The sequence below is a fragment of the Ipomoea nil genome, unplaced genomic scaffold (assembly GCF_001879475.1).
Source record: "Ipomoea nil cultivar Tokyo-kokei standard unplaced genomic scaffold, Asagao_1.1 scaffold2926, whole genome shotgun sequence".
Taxonomy (NCBI): Eukaryota; Viridiplantae; Streptophyta; class Magnoliopsida; order Solanales; family Convolvulaceae; genus Ipomoea; species Ipomoea nil.
This window is the reverse complement of record NW_017619354.1, coordinates 1,269,369-1,284,833: the sequence shown is the minus strand read 5'-3', so window position 1 is coordinate 1,284,833 and position 15,465 is coordinate 1,269,369. Positions and strand designations below refer to the sequence as shown.

At 34.8% G+C, this 15,465-nt stretch overlaps 3 protein-coding genes across 4 annotated transcripts in view; 2 read left to right on the top strand and 1 right to left on the bottom strand.

The window, feature by feature from the left end:
• The first annotated feature begins 17 nt into the window (after positions 1-17).
• LOC109161909 overlaps positions 18-15,465 on the top strand; it is an 18,842-nt gene continuing 3,394 nt past the window's right edge. The window contains exons 1-2 of one of the 2 annotated variants that reach the window (XM_019310476.1): positions 18-1,012; positions 9,153-9,163. In XM_019310476.1, coding sequence (XP_019166021.1) covers positions 125-1,012 — 888 coding nt within the window. In that variant the 5' untranslated portion in view covers positions 18-124 and the 3' untranslated portion in view covers positions 9,153-9,163. Of the gene's footprint in view, positions 1,025-9,152; positions 9,164-15,465 lie in introns of those variants that run through there. The other variant, XM_019310475.1, reaches the window with a different exon arrangement.
• Positions 9,839-15,465, bottom strand: part of LOC109161908 (putative B3 domain-containing protein At5g66980) — a 20,553-nt gene continuing 14,926 nt past the window's right edge. The window contains exons 2-5 of the mRNA XM_019310474.1: positions 12,415-12,519; positions 10,833-11,292; positions 10,396-10,691; positions 9,839-10,296 (exon numbers count right to left, since the gene is read on the bottom strand). Coding sequence (XP_019166019.1) covers positions 10,024-10,296; positions 10,396-10,691; positions 10,833-11,292; positions 12,415-12,486 — 1,101 coding nt within the window. The 5' untranslated portion in view covers positions 12,487-12,519 and the 3' untranslated portion in view covers positions 9,839-10,023. The remainder of the gene's footprint in view (positions 10,297-10,395; positions 10,692-10,832; positions 11,293-12,414; positions 12,520-15,465) is intronic.
• On the top strand, positions 13,160-15,456 carry LOC109161905 (pentatricopeptide repeat-containing protein At1g11290, chloroplastic-like). Its single transcript, XM_019310470.1, has one exon. The coding sequence runs from the start codon at positions 13,221-13,223 to the stop codon at positions 15,333-15,335; it is 2,115 nt and encodes a 704-aa protein (XP_019166015.1). The 5' UTR covers positions 13,160-13,220; the 3' UTR covers positions 15,336-15,456.

Genomic DNA, 15,465 nt, shown 5'->3' with positions numbered 1-15,465 from the left:
TAAATCCGATTAGATTTTTGTCTGTAGTACTGCTTTTGAGTTTTGATACAAACCATGATGTTCTTGTTCTTGTTCTTGTATTTAAGGCTTTCATGCAATTCAATTCAATTCATTAATCTCAAGTATGGGAACTCTAGTGGGACATCTGGTACCAGGTTTGGCCCTTGCCTTTCTTGGGTTAATGCACACAATCAACACCATTAGAGCTTACTATCAAAATGGCCCTGCTAAGTTCAGATCAAGGTTTTGGTACCCACTCAACAACAATCTTCATCCTCTCTGCAAATCCCACAATCTGGAACTCATTCTTGTGTTGTCTTTCTCAGTTTTTGCCATGGTTACACAGCTCATAAGCTTCCCTCCTCTCCACTTTTCTTTAGAGCTTCTGAATCTAGAGCACGCAACCATGTTCCTTCACCTCGCCATATTTGCTGGGTTCACTCTTTTCGCTGAGTTGAACCACTCCACTGATCTCCTAACTGGGATCTCTGGCATACTTGCCTCTTCCGTTTTCAGTCAAGAGCTTTTCTTGCTTCATTATCACTCTGCCGATCACGTTGGGCTAGAAGGCCATTACCACTGGCTGTTGCAGATCATCGTGTGCATTTCTCTCGTGGCAGCCCTGTTTGCCACAACCTTTCCAGCCGTTTTCCCAGCGGCGCTTGTGCTTTCCGTCTCGGTTGTGTTCCAAGGTTGTTGGTTCGTGAACATGGGGTTCATGCTGTGGGTTCCTCGGTTCGTGCCGCGGGGATGTATGGGCGCCGCAGGGCATCACAGTAGCGCCGTGGTATGTGGCAGCCATGAAGCGGGCGTGAGGGCTGTGGCGCTGGCGAATTTGCAGTTCAGTTGGGTTCTTGCTCTTATTTTGGCACTTGTTGCCACTCTTTGCCTTGTTTTTGCCAGAAACCAAGCAGCCAGGGGGGGTTTCCCTTTCCCCAACTATGAACAACTTCACAGTAGAGTGGTGGATGACCCAGACGCCATTAATGGCTTGAAACAAGTTCAGGTATAGGTTAGATGACAAGTTATGGGTTGCCCTAATTATGTGTATATTATGAACTGCCTTATAAGCATGCTTACCCTAATGAATATCCCACTTTTCCTGTTTGGAGCTTTGGGAATTTCAATCTGAAAAATCCCTTCTTTGACTTTATCATAGATTTTCATGTTAAAATCATAACAGAAGCAAACAACAAGAGTTTGATGTACTAATTAAGGTAATGAGAAAAAGAAATGAGCAGGTTTTACTATTTTGATGATATATATAATAATATGTGAGAAAAACAAATGAAATCAAATCAAATCTGTCACAATAAGCATAGATATGTATATATGGAATGAATGGAGAAGCAGAGCTAATCTTGATTAGCAGTGAAGCATCTGATCTCTCTCAGATCACTCAGCTTCCTCGACAGTAGCTTCGAGGCGGAGGAGGACGAAGCCGACGGCAACCCCAACGAGAACAAGCCCCGGGAGGATGGCCGCAATCTTGAAAATCTCAGCCACGGCATTGCAGGTAGAAGAGAGAGCTCCGCCGCCGCCGCCGCCGCCTCTCCCTCTGCCCCGTGATGGGTCTCTCAGTGAGCTCACAATCTTTGCAAATGAGTGGTCAGTGCAAACAGGGAGGCCCAGAGTGGATACATGGTTATGCGCCTTCAGCCCTCCGAACGAGTTCAACCCACTAATGTAATTCACTTTCGTCGCCCTTTTCTGGGAAGGCCTGATGGCCGTGCCGGTAACTGCACTCGCCGGAGAAAATGTAGCCGATGCAGATGCAGTTGCCATGGCCTTCTTTACCTGATCGAACAAGTTAGAAGATGAGTATAGAAGTGATAAAAACGGAAAAGAAAAGGTGTGATTGGGAGGAAATGGGTGTGAGGAGAATATTAGAGGGTGAATGGATAAGGGGGTGAGGAGGTGGTTGGTTCACAATTAAACTGGACTGCCTCTGCACTTCCTTACTTTTGATATTGGCCAGGAAAAATAATGCTAACATAATCGGTTACCACGGTTCAAATTGAATCTTATAGAATTAAATTAGAATATAATGATATACCAGGAGCAGGCAAGCATTAGCCTCTGCACGAGGCCAAGCCTAGCCTAACCTCCGGCACATGCTAGTTGCACGTTGCAAGCCTAAGGCTAGTTGTCACAATGTGGCAGCTCGCTAAAATTAATCAATGTATTTTTGCCATGGAGCAGGGACGGAGCCACCTTAGGGGTAGGGGAGTCCTGCCCGCCCCCACCCCACCCCACTCCTACTCCTAAATTTTTTAATAAATATGTATGTATATATATTGATATAGTAGGGATAAAATACACTTTTGGTCCCCTCTAATTTATTTTTTGAAAAAAATAATCTATTATGTTTATATTAAATGAACTCAAAATCTAGACTATATATGAAAACAAAATCCTGAAATTTTAACTTCCCGTCCAATTTCTAAAAAATCTCTCTTCGTAAGAAAATATATTGATTTCTACTTTCCCATTCGTACAATAATTCTGGGTTAAAATTCTATTCTAATATTATAAAATAGTGTAATACAATTCCTATTGTAATATATACTTTATATAAAATCAAAATCCTGAACTTTTAACTTCCCGCCCAATTCCCAAAAATCTCTCTTCCTAATAAAATATATTGATTTCTACTTTCTCATTCGTACAATAATTCTGGGTGAAAATTCTATTCTAATATTATACAATTGCAAATTATGCTGTGCAACCGAATGCACCATGCGCATGGTGCATTCGATGCAAAACGACGTCGTTTTGGTTAAAAAACACGCGTCCCACTTAAAGAAGAAATTAGGTTCGATTCCCGGCAATAGCATTTTTATATATCCATAAATTCATAACTATATATCCACAAATTTATAACTATATATCCACAGTGAATGAATGAAGTAAAAATCCACAATGAATGAACTAAATATCCACAGTGAATGAATGAAGAAAATATCTACAATGAATGAACTAAATATCCACAATGAATGAACTAAATATCCATAAATTCATAACTATATATCCAGAAATTCATAACTATATATTCACAGTGAATGAATGAAGTAAATATCTACAATGAATGAACTAAATATCCACAATGAATGAACTAATCCATAAATTCATAACTATTCATAACTATATATCCACAAATTCATAACTATATATCCAGAAATTCATAAATATATATCCACAATAATGCTATTGCCGAGAATCGAACCTGAAATTTTTTTTTAAGTGGGACGCGCGTATGCATGTATGCACCATGCGCATGGTGCATTCGGTTGCACAGCATAACTATTGTTATAAAATAGTGTAATACAATTCCTATTGTAATCTATACTTTATATAAAAACAAAATCTTGAAATTTTAACTTTCCGCCCAATTCCTAAAAATCTCTCTTCATAATAAAATATATTCATTTCTACTTTCCCATTCGTACAATAATTCTGGGTTAAAATTCTATTCTAATATTATAAAATAGTGTAATACAATTCCTATTGTAATTTATACTTTATATAAAAACAAAATCATGAAATTTTAACTTCCCGCCCAATTTCTAAAAATCTCTCTTCCTAATAAAATATATTGATTTCTACAATAATTCTTGGTTAAAATTTTATTCTAATATTAGAAAATTGTGTACTACTATTCCTATTCTAATCTATATCTATACTATATATCAGTGTTGCAAAAATCGCTGAACCGACGATTAATTTTTTTTTTTTTTAAGTTGTAAAGTGTCAAAAGTTCAGCAAGGCATAACTTTTGACTGGATTGTCCGTTTTGGACAAGTGTTTTTTTGAAATCGCGTATTTTTTCGAGACCTATCCTCCGCAAACAGCCTAGGCAGTTTGGCCCACCAATTTCTAAAAAAAAAAAATGCTTTATTAAATAGTTTCTAAGAAAAAACTATGAGAACCTTATGTTTTATTAATAAATTTTTAAAAATTTTAATTAAAAAATTATCCCATGCATTATTTAATAATCTCTCTTTATAATTGGTCAAATTATTTAACTATGGTAAATTAGGGAATAATTAATGATGGTAATAGAAATCCTAGAAGAATATAGAATTGAAGAATATTTAATTATTGTTATATTATTATTGTGACTCACGGAATACAATACAAGAATATTTAATTATGGTTATATTATTATTGTGCCTCACGGCCATTATATACTACCAGAACTTGATAAGAACCTAATAATAATAATAATAATAATAATAATAATAATAATAATAATAATATAAGTGGTAATAATAATATCTAAAAGTAATTAAGTGTTAATAATAATAGTAAGAATATTAACGTAAGAATTATAGCATAGAATAAATCGTAATAATTAATAACTATAGTCTAGGATTAAATTTGGAATTGTCAGGAAAGATAAGCGACCTCTGGTGAAATTAACTCTTAAATAATTATATATCGATTTAAATATTCTTAATATATTACAACAATTCCATTACATGCATCGCACGGGTGAAAATACTAGTATATATTAAAGTTCAAATTCATTAAATAAAAAGAAATAAATCAAATAATTAAAGTGACCATTTTTCTTTATTATCTTATTTCTTTTATCAAGATTTTAATAATGAATGACATCAAGTATATATTTTAATTTAAAAAAAAATCTCTAATTTTGAGATATATACTTTGGTTTTATTAGTTATATATATATATATTGATTAATAAATTTGTGATTTATTGTTTATCTTAATTATTTATTTACATTTGTAAGATGTACATTTTAGTTTAAATGATTAGTTTTGAAATTGACAAAAATTAATATTGATTATTTAATTCATCTTGATTTTTGTCTTTATCTCTTAAATTTTGAAATATTCAGCTAACCATAAAACGAATATAAGTTAATTATGAAAAAAATTTGGTGACAAAATAATTGACAAAACTTTTTATTTGATGTTAAGTGACAATCTATATTTAAATAGATGTTGTTGTTATTGTTGTTATTATATTTTGTGTTATGTGAAAAAATTTTAAAGTAATGATTTACACCTGTGTCGATCGTACTCATATAATTATGTATTTCATACTTTATTACACATAGTATAATTAGAAATCATTATCAATAATAATCACAATAATGTATGGTATATATAATAATATGGTGCAGTTAATTATAATGTCGACTAACATTGTAAATTTTCTTTACTACATCAGCCCCCAACTCAAGTTTTCTGACTCCGTCCCTGCCATGGAGCTACCATGCTTTGTTGCCGTGGTTGCATGCTAAGTTTACCTGTCCCTGGGTTGTGCACGGGCATGGGCCTGGGCCAGTCCCGTGTTTTTTTAAAGGACCGGTCCTTTACAAGTCGGTTCTTCTCCGGCTAAGTCCGGTTCAGACCTTGTGAAGTTCAACCCCCACTTTTTCGGGCTGATTTAGGGTTGGTTCAACCTTAAAAAGGCCCGTAACCACCTCTAGCAATAGATATTTTTTATGATAGCAATTTGACTCAATTTTTTTTTTTGAATACTATTGACTCTAATACAAGGTAATATCTGTTTTATATTTTCTCAAATTAATACAGCCTAAAGAGTCAATACCCCATCATTGAAATTCTCGTCTATAAAATTTAAATTTCTCAAGAATAATTGATCTGGATTTCTAAATGATACCAAGCCTATTTGTCGTAATTAATGCTCTTGATGATAGCAATATGACTCAATGAGAACTTATAAACTAACAATTAGAGAGTTGACACATGTTAAGCAAATTCACGTGATTCTAGAACTTATAAAACTAACATTTAAAGAGTTGACACATGTTGAGTAAATAATTAAATGATTAATTATGGACTTAATTTGTATGTCAAATTAAAACTAAGCATTGTTGGAATCTCGGCAATGTCAATCTTTCGACAAAATGTCATTGTAGATTTGTAGATGCTCTACGTGGATTCAAATTTGAATTACTTTCACTGCTCTGCTACTTGGATTTTTGCTAGATCACTTTAACATTTCGAAGGATTACCATTATAAGCCATATGAAATTAAGAGTATAAAAATTAAAAATATAGGACTAATATAGGATTATAAAGAATTAAAAATATATAAATTGAAATTGAAAATTTGAGAGGTTAAAAACAATCAAAAGAATAAAATATAAATAAGATTAAGAGGATGTATAGAGGAATATTCTCTAATCCCTAACCTAATATTCTCTCTGTAAGGGTTTTCCCTCATCGACCGCCGCCTCCGCTCGTTTTGCGGAGGCAACGAAGGCCTCCTCTCGTTTCTTCCCCAACTCCGACCGTCTCTCAATCGTCTGTCCTTCGGCCTCTCCTCCGCTGCCGGCACCTCTTTCCGCTTCTCTTCCACCGCCACCCTCTCCTCCGGCCCCTCATCGACGTTTCTTCCTCCTTCACCACCGTCCCTCGCCATCTCCAACTCCAGATCCAAGCTTCTTTACTTTATATATATATATATATATATATATATATATATATACACACACACACACACACACATATTAGTTAATGGTTTGGTGTTTAGGAATTGTTTTGGTTGTTTTAGATTTGATTTTCATCTGTTGTTTTGTTAAAGTTATTCCCTCTCGTTTCGTTTGCGAGTTATTTCCTCTCGTGTCTTTAGCGAGTTTTCCGCTCGTTTATTTGGCGAGTTCTCTTTTTTTCATAAGGTGAAACAATTTATCTGATAATGGAGTATGTTTGCTTCATCCCGAGCACCGAAGAAGATCCGAACCTTGATATGCACTTCGGATTAATGGAGATATTGTCTATGGACAGAAGAGCCGCAATAGAGTCAAACTTGGTAGTAAGATCATTAACAATATCAAAGAAGTTTCAGGTTCTCAAAACGAATTCAGCTTCAATCTTGAAAAACAGTAAGAGATTCAAGTTTCGTGTAGCATTAGAAATTTGTTTCATTGTCTGATTGTAAGAATGTTTTATCATTCCATCGATCTTATTGTAAACTTTTCATCGTATGATTAATGAATTAGCTCTTTTATTTCAAAAAAAAAAAGGATGTATAGAGAATCATTGTAAGAGTAAGAGAGTGTTCGATTGAAAATTTTTGTTGGTAAAAATGAATTGGGTAAGGATATTTATAGAGTAGATAATTTTTTTAAAAAAATATTTAAAATATTTTCGAAGTGCAATGACTAAATTAATTGGTCGTTGCACGTTGCAGGCCTAAGTCCAGTTGCCACAATGTGGCAGTTGGCCAAAATTAATCAATGTTTTTTTTTTTTTTTTTTGCCATGGAGTTGCCATGGCTGCATGTTAAGTTTACACGGGCCTGGGCCATGCACTAGGTTTTTTTTTTTTAAAGGACCTGAATCGGTCCAAAGCCAATTCCAATCCGGGCTAAGCTTGGCTCAGTCATGCCTAGTGAAGCCAAACCCACTTTTTTCTCGACGGATTCTAAGTTGTTTCGATCTTGGACCGGCCCGTGGCTACCTATAGTAATGGATAGTTTTGATGATAGCAATCTGACTCAATAAAAATTAAATTCACGTGATTCTAGAACTTCTAAAAGTAATAATTAGAGAGTTGACAAATGTTGAGTAAATAATAATTTGTTTGATTTATTACATACTTAATTTGTTTATGAATTACAAAGTAAACTAGAAGCAAACCACAATCTATGAAGGGTTAGACATGAGTAGGGGTAGGCATTTCGTCCGGGTTATTCGAACCTAGTCGAGCCGAGCCGAAACTAAACTAAATGATTAGGTTTTGGTTTAGTAGTAAAAAACGATATGTTCTATATTTTATAGACTGAATGATTTTTGACAAAAAGAAAGAAAAAAAAAAACAGAATGGTTTATATTTAATTTATAACTATATATATAATTATAGGGTCTTAACAAGTGCTTATGTATGGTCGTGTGGTTTAATCTAGACCATTCAAATTTCTATTAGCAAAAAGATGTGTCTAGTTTAAGGGAGGAATTCCAGGGATTTGATTGATTTTATAACTGCCAACTACTTAAAAAACTGTCAAATTAAATATACCAACTTAAACTTTCAAAAAAAATATACCAACTTAAATTATGACCATAGATCTAATCAAATTAACAGTAAAAATTAGACCACACATTCTCACCTAAAGCTCTATTCTCCTGATTAGAAATCTATAACTAAATGTTTTTATATTTAGAAATTTACCCAATATATATACTAAATCCTCAATTTTCTAATCCAAATTTTCACAATTGTTCTTTGCTCTCAAATTTTTTCTAGGATTCTATGACGTTGTTGTCTGAAGGCATACGTAGGTGATGAGATCGGTTTGGTTTGGTCTAATTTTTTATTGAGAAATGTGAAATATGCATTGTAGACTTGTTGTTTATATTTTCAAATTTAAATTATTAACGAAAATAAATAAATTTATATGCGGAAAAGAATTAGGAAATGTTTGAGTTCTCAAATAGAACTGAAATCCAAGCCAAAACCAAAGTGTAACCAAATCGAACTAAAATTTAAAATCGGTTTGGTTTCATTTTTTCAAAATCAAAATAACCGAAACCTTAAAAAAAAAAAAAAAACCAATTGAAATCGAAACGCCTGCCCCTAAAATTTAAATTTCTCAAGAATAATTGATTTGGATTTCTAAATGATATCGAGCCTATTTATCGTAATGAATACTCTAGATGATAGCAATCTGACTCAATGAAAAGAACATTCACGTGGTTCTAGAACTTATAAAAGTAACAATTAGAGAGTTGACAAATGTTGAGTAAATAATTAATTGATTAATTATACACTTAATTTGTATGTCAAATTAAAACTAAAGCATTGTTGGAATTTCGGCTATGTCAATCCTTCTACGAAATGCCATTGTAGATGCTCAACGTGGATTCATATTTGAATTACTTTCACTACTCTGCTACTTGGATTTTTGCCAGATCACTTCAACATTTAACATTTCGAAGGATTGTTGTATTTTGGTTTTTGAAGATTCATGATTTAGGGTTACTACTCTTGTGTTAATTTTTCCAACTACGACACTGAACAAGACAAAAATGTGGGAGAATGTAGGGAAGGAACTGAAATTACAGCTTTACCCTTCAGTTTAACACCTAATTGACCGCAACTCTAACGAATGACTATTTTGAGTAAAAATTCTCCCGGGAACGAAGATGGAAGGAATTTGGAGAGAGTTCGACAGGTGTCCCTCCGGTATGGAAGAGCTGATCAACCGTGACTACTTGCGCATTTCTTGGTTGCGCAATGGCAGCAACTAGTTTTCACCCCCCCCCCTCCCCCCCTCCTTACGATCAAAAAAAAAATTGAGTAAAAATTTTATAACCAGAGAACCAAATTAAGTGCAGCTAAAAGACAATGATACAAATTAACAAATGACAATAGAAGGAACAATTTTGAGAATTTACTCTTCTTGAAATAGGTCAAATAGTGCAGGAATGAAAATCTATGAGGTAAAATATATTTTATGTAAATGACAATTTAAGTCGACCCTTCCCCAGTTCCCCTAATACTTAAATTTTGGTCCATAAAATCCCACCAATTCAAAATTGGAACAAATTGTGGTCACAACTATACATTGGTAGTATCGTTACATCAAATTATACTAGTTTTTTCATGTACAATTACAAGTAAAAATAAAAAATAAAAAAATTATCCAATTTATACTCTAATATTATAAATATTGCAAAATATCCGTAAAGGGCACCAACCCAACAATATAAATGAATAAGTAAAGCCATCTAAGCATGTAACTAATAAAATGATGACACATTATTCAAACAATATAAATTAATCCCAACAAGATTATAATAATACCATAGAAAATAATGTATGAAACCAAAGCAAAGATGACATTAACATAAGTTTCAAAAACTAAAATCTAAATTAAATTTTCCGAATTGAAATTACCGAAACTAAACTTCATACGGTCTCAAAATAGAGAGGTCAGAAAGCCCCCATAAGAACATGGATAGAAACTGTGGTGAGCTATGTCTTCAAAACATTAAGATTGAACTAACTAGAAAGCTAAGCATTAATTTGGTTGTGCTTCTAAGTCCTTTCTTCGAATAACGGTGACCTGCAAGACCAATTCTGGCCCCAATGAAGGCACAAACTCACAAATGCACCTGTCATTTTCTTGAACAAGGTTCCATCTACACAATTGTCGCCATCCTCCAGACAACCATGTTCGCCCATCACCCCACGTCTTTATATATGCTTTCCATTTTTTATCTTTCTCATCACACATGATCACTTTTGCAGGCAATTCAATATTGTGATCCTTGATGACTTCCATCGGTATATACTGCAAATTAAAATATGTAATTGAGAAACAAGATTGAAATATATGCCAACAAACTTAGCTTCCGCTCATGCATTAAGAATAAATGTCTAGAATAATTACCAGATCATCGCGCCTTTTTGGCCTGATTTTGGTCACAAAATAAGGATTTTTAGGTTGAGTAAAACGTCCTGAGCTGAAAATATCTAAACCAAAATGATCAGGAACATCCTTCTTCTTCTTTTTCAGAGTGGCATCTTTTTTCTCATCACTAACACCCACTTTTTCTGCACTAGCATCATTTTCTTCTTCACTAACATCCTTTTTCTTTGCCCTAGCATCATTTTTCCCTGCACCAACATTCTTTTTTTTGGGACTAGCATCACTTTTTTTCACGCTACCAGCTCTCTTGAATCCACCTAAATTAAGAAACCTTAGCTCGGTGAAAAGTATATATATATATATATATATATATATATATATATATATATATATATATATATATATGAAACATATGACAAAATGAAAATTAAAAAGAAAATCAAGAGAAACTAACTTACATTCAATAATGCAACTTTTTCCTTTGGAACGTGTATGGTATTGAAAACCAACATCATTGTTCTCCTCTTTTGCATCCATCTCATCCTCGTCTTTCTTAACTTGAGTGACCATATTGACTTCATAGTCCACCAAGAAAGTGTTATCTTGACAATTAACACCACCACCATTATTATTTTTCAACCCCTTCACTCGAGCTTCTTCACCTTCCATTATTATCTTTTCACAGCCAAATTGGTCAATTACGAAGAAGTCAAACACAGCAGGATGGTCATAGATGAAAACCAGTTGATCTCCATTGATGAAAGAGTTATCCTCTACGAATTTTGCCCAACCGTGCTTGAAAAAACAAGCATCTCGAGTTTCTGTTATCTCTATGTTCCAGACTTTTTGCGTACGATTCCTTAGTACAACCTTGCGCGAATATCTTCTCTCTGGATCCATGTATGATTTGGGAATTTCCTATTAGAAGAAACATGGGGTTAAATTTGATAATTAAGTTGATAAAAAAACACAATTATTTTCAATATTTGGAATGTAAGGTTTAAGCTTAGGCAACAATTAAACACATAAAAGGCTAGCACTATTTCAATCAAAAACTTAAAAATAAAAAATTAAAAAAAAAAAAAAAAAAAAGGACAAACAAACAAACAAAGGTTGAGTGTGTGTAAAGTCTGCACATAAAAATACTTTGTGGAAGCTAAAATTCCCGATGACTCTGATTAGACTCAGTAGGAAGCAAACTCATAAACAAGTAGTGCCTTAATTTGTCTTAAAATTACAATCTTAGTTAGGAGCAAAACATTGGTTATCATTGAATATTGAAATAAAAGAGATTTATCATTCATATTTTAAAATTAAAAAAAAAAAAAAAAAAAAAAAAAAAAAAAAAAAAAACGAACATTAGTATGTGTAGAGCTCATTGATGTACACTTCCATTCTAAAGAACAAGAAAACAAGGAACAATGAAAAAAAACAACCCAAAATCCATTTTATAAAATATTCTTTCTTCTTCATTTGGGTAAGAATACATTATATGAGGATTTCTAAATGGTATCGACAATCTTAGACAATTGAAGCAGAATCATGCACAAATAGCACAATCTCTTGAACTTAAGTAAAGAAGTAATTAACCATTTATCGATAATGATCAAAGAGTAAATTAATGCTAAATAAAATATCTATTTATTATCATAAAAGAAGTTGAAAACTTGGTTGTGGCTTAAATTGTGGTGTCAAAGGCAGAAAATGGAGTTGATACAGAAAACCATGGTGAGCGACAAATGTTTTGAGCAAAATAAACTATTAATAAAAAAAGTCGGACAATTGTCTAAAACGGTAGATTTTACCTATGGGCACCTAGCACCTAAATTGCTACTTCAGCAGGATTTTACAATAGTATTTTCTGTTAAAAACAAAATAGTTTGTTAAATTTATAAAATTTTAGATTATTTTCAAGATTTGAACGATAAGATTTATACAACTAAAAAGGTTACATTCTAGATTAAAAATCTCTAGATTCATTTACTCAAGCACATACACAAATGCTAAAAAAAAATAAAAATTAGGGTTGTTTATGCAAACCAATTTCTGTGAGCAATTTTGTTGGCAAAAAATCTTGAAGAAGCTAAAAATCCTCTTTTGTGCGCAAGCCATTTCGAACAATGGATCGGAGCTTCTTCTCCTTGTCTTTCTTCAATTGCGTCTTCTGATCTGGATTTGTAAATGATGTCAAGCGTATCGGAGCTTCTTCTCCTCGTCTTAATCTAGATTTGTAATGATGTCGAGCGTATCAAAGCTTCTTCTCCTCGTCGGAGCTTCTTCTCCTCGATTGCGTCTTGATCTGGATTTGTAAATGATGTCGAGCGTATCGGAGCTTCTTCTCCTCGATTGCGTCTTGATCTGGAGCGTATCGGACTTTCTTCTTTCTTCTTTCTTCTTTCTTCTTTCTCCTTTCTCCTTTCTTCTTTCTTCTTTCTTCTTTCTTCTTTCTCGTAACGAATGGCTGGGCCAGGGCCGATCCCGGGTCGTAACGGATAGAGGTTCTTCTTTCTCGTAACGGATGGGCCAGGGCTGATCCCGAATCGTAACGGATAGAGGTGGTTGGGCCAGGCTGGTCCCGGGCCTTGGTCAGTACAAATCTGGACCGGGCCGGTTTCAGGCTAGGCCCGAAATTTTTTATTTTTTATTTGAAATATATAAAGTGTTAAATATTATTTTATAGGGTATGCACGCAACGTGCACAGGGAATGCACAGAACACACGCCAGAAGTGCACACCCTAAAAATTCCTCCAAAGTTCAAAGTCTTTAAAACTCGTCATGATTGAATACAGCCATAAATTTCCTTCGAATTCTTGACTACCGCTATGCCCAAGCAAACCGAGAAAGGATGAACCGACTTGCTCCTGTTACTAACCGTTGCACTTCGCGGCAAAATAGAACCCTCTTAAATTTCGAAGTTTCACGCGATTCCAACTCTAACGACCATTCATATGCTTCAACGCTGAAACTGCTCAAGCGGCGAAAACATATTCAAGAAATCCATGCCAGCCTAGTGACATCAGGTCTTTGCCGGAACATTTTCCTCTGCAATAGCTTATTGAACTCGTATGTTCGTTGTGGACTTCTAGCGGATGCCCAGAAACTGTTTTCTCGAGTTGTGGGTAAAAATTTGGTTTCTTGGACAATATTGATCTCTGGGTTCGTAAAAAATTGTCATTTTGTTGAAGCTACTGAGACTTTTCTTGAGATGGTTATGTATGGGTTGAGGCCTAATGAGATTACGATTTCGAGTATTTTGCCAGCTTTTGGGGAATTGGGATTGACTCTCACGGGGAAATCGGTACATTGCTATTGGATTAGGCAAAATTTTGGAAAGAATGTATATGTGGAAACAGCATTGGTTGACATGTACTCAAAAATGGGGCTGCCGATTAGTGCCAGACACATATTTGATAATATGTCTGAAAGGAATAGCGTTTCCTGGAATGCAATGCTTTCTGCTTATTCAGATAATGGATTTGGTGTGGAAGCAATTCAACTGTTTAGTTTGATGAGAAGGGAGAGGATTTCCGCGGATGCCCTAACAATCATGAGCTTAATATCAGCTTCTTCAATTGCAGGAAATATGCAAATAATGAGTGGAGTCCATGCTTTAGCAGTTAGACTTGGATGTGAGGATGATCTTGTTAAGACTGCTTTAATGGAGAAATATATAAACCTTAGCTGTATTGATGATGCCCATTGTTTATTTCTTGAAATGTTTAAGAGGGATGTAGTTGCTTGGACATTGATGTTGACAGGCTTTTCAAGAATTGGAAACTGGAACAAAACCATTCAATATTTTAACATGATGATGGGTGTAGAAGAAATAGTGCTGGATTCTGTTTGTTTGGCAAGCATCATTTCATGCTGCAGCTGCTGGGGAGCACTTCAACAGGGCAGGGGAGTACATGGACTAGCCATTAAAACGGGCTGTGAAGCCGATGTATTCCTAGGATCAGCCATTATAAGCATGTATGCAAACTGTGCAAACTTGGATGATGCAAAAAGATTTTTTGGAGCGATGAGCAGAAAGGATGTCGCGTGCTGGAATGCCATGATTGCTGGCACTGCGATGTATGGGTATGGTAACGATGCGATTGAGCTCTTCGTGAAGATGGGGAGTGCAGGCGTTGCTCCAAATGACTCGACCTTGGTGTCTGTCTTGTGTGCTTGTAGTCAAGCTGGGATGGTTGACAAAGGGCTCGAGGTTTTCAACAGTATGGTTGAAAGTTGGAACGTTGTTCCTAACCAGAAGCACTACGCGTGTGTTGTAGGCCTTCTTGGGCGTGCAGGCCGATTGAATGATGCCTACTCCATCGTTAGCGAAATACATTCACAGCCCGGTGTTGAGGTTTATGGCGCATTACTTGGTGCCTGCAAGGCTCATGGAAATATCGAACTGGGGATTAAGATTTCAGAGAGGCTTTTTGAGCTGAATCCAGATGATGCTGGGTATTATGTACTGCTGTCGAATATGTATGCCTTTCTGGGGAATCAAGAGGGTGTAAAGCTGACAAGATTATTGCTCAGATCCAAAAACCTGAAGAAAGGCCCCGGTCTGAGTTTGATCGAGATAAATGGAGAAGTATACAGGTTTATGGCAAGTGAGAAGGATCATCCTTTATATCCAGAGATCTCTGAGTTTCTGAAAGGTGTAATCTTGAAAATAGAAGCAGAAGGTTATGTTGCTGACATGAACTGTGTGTTTCAGGATGTACCAGATTTTGCTAAAAAGGATATACTGTATCACCATAGTGAGAAGTTAGCTATTGCTTTAGGATTGATGAGAACAAAGCCAGGTACAATGTTAAGGGTAACAAAAAACCTGCGCATCTGCAACGATTGCCACTCTGCAAGCAAGTTCATCTCCAAGGTTTATGGAAGAATGCTGATTATTAAGGATGCAAATTTCTTCCATATGTTTCAAGATGGCATCTGTTCATGCAGAGACTTCTGGTAAACACAGATTGGCTAAGTCCAACACAATCTAAAGCCTTTAAATTACAAAAATTAACTCATGTATTTACAAAACAATACTTGGGAAGTATATTTTCTGGATGAATAAAGAATGGAGTTGCATATTTTGAGTT

Excerpts from the sequence above, each read along its gene's own strand:
- LOC109161905 (XM_019310470.1), top strand. The coding sequence starts at position 13,221 with ATGAACCGACTTGCTCCTGTTACTAACCGTTGCACTTCGCGGCAAAAT.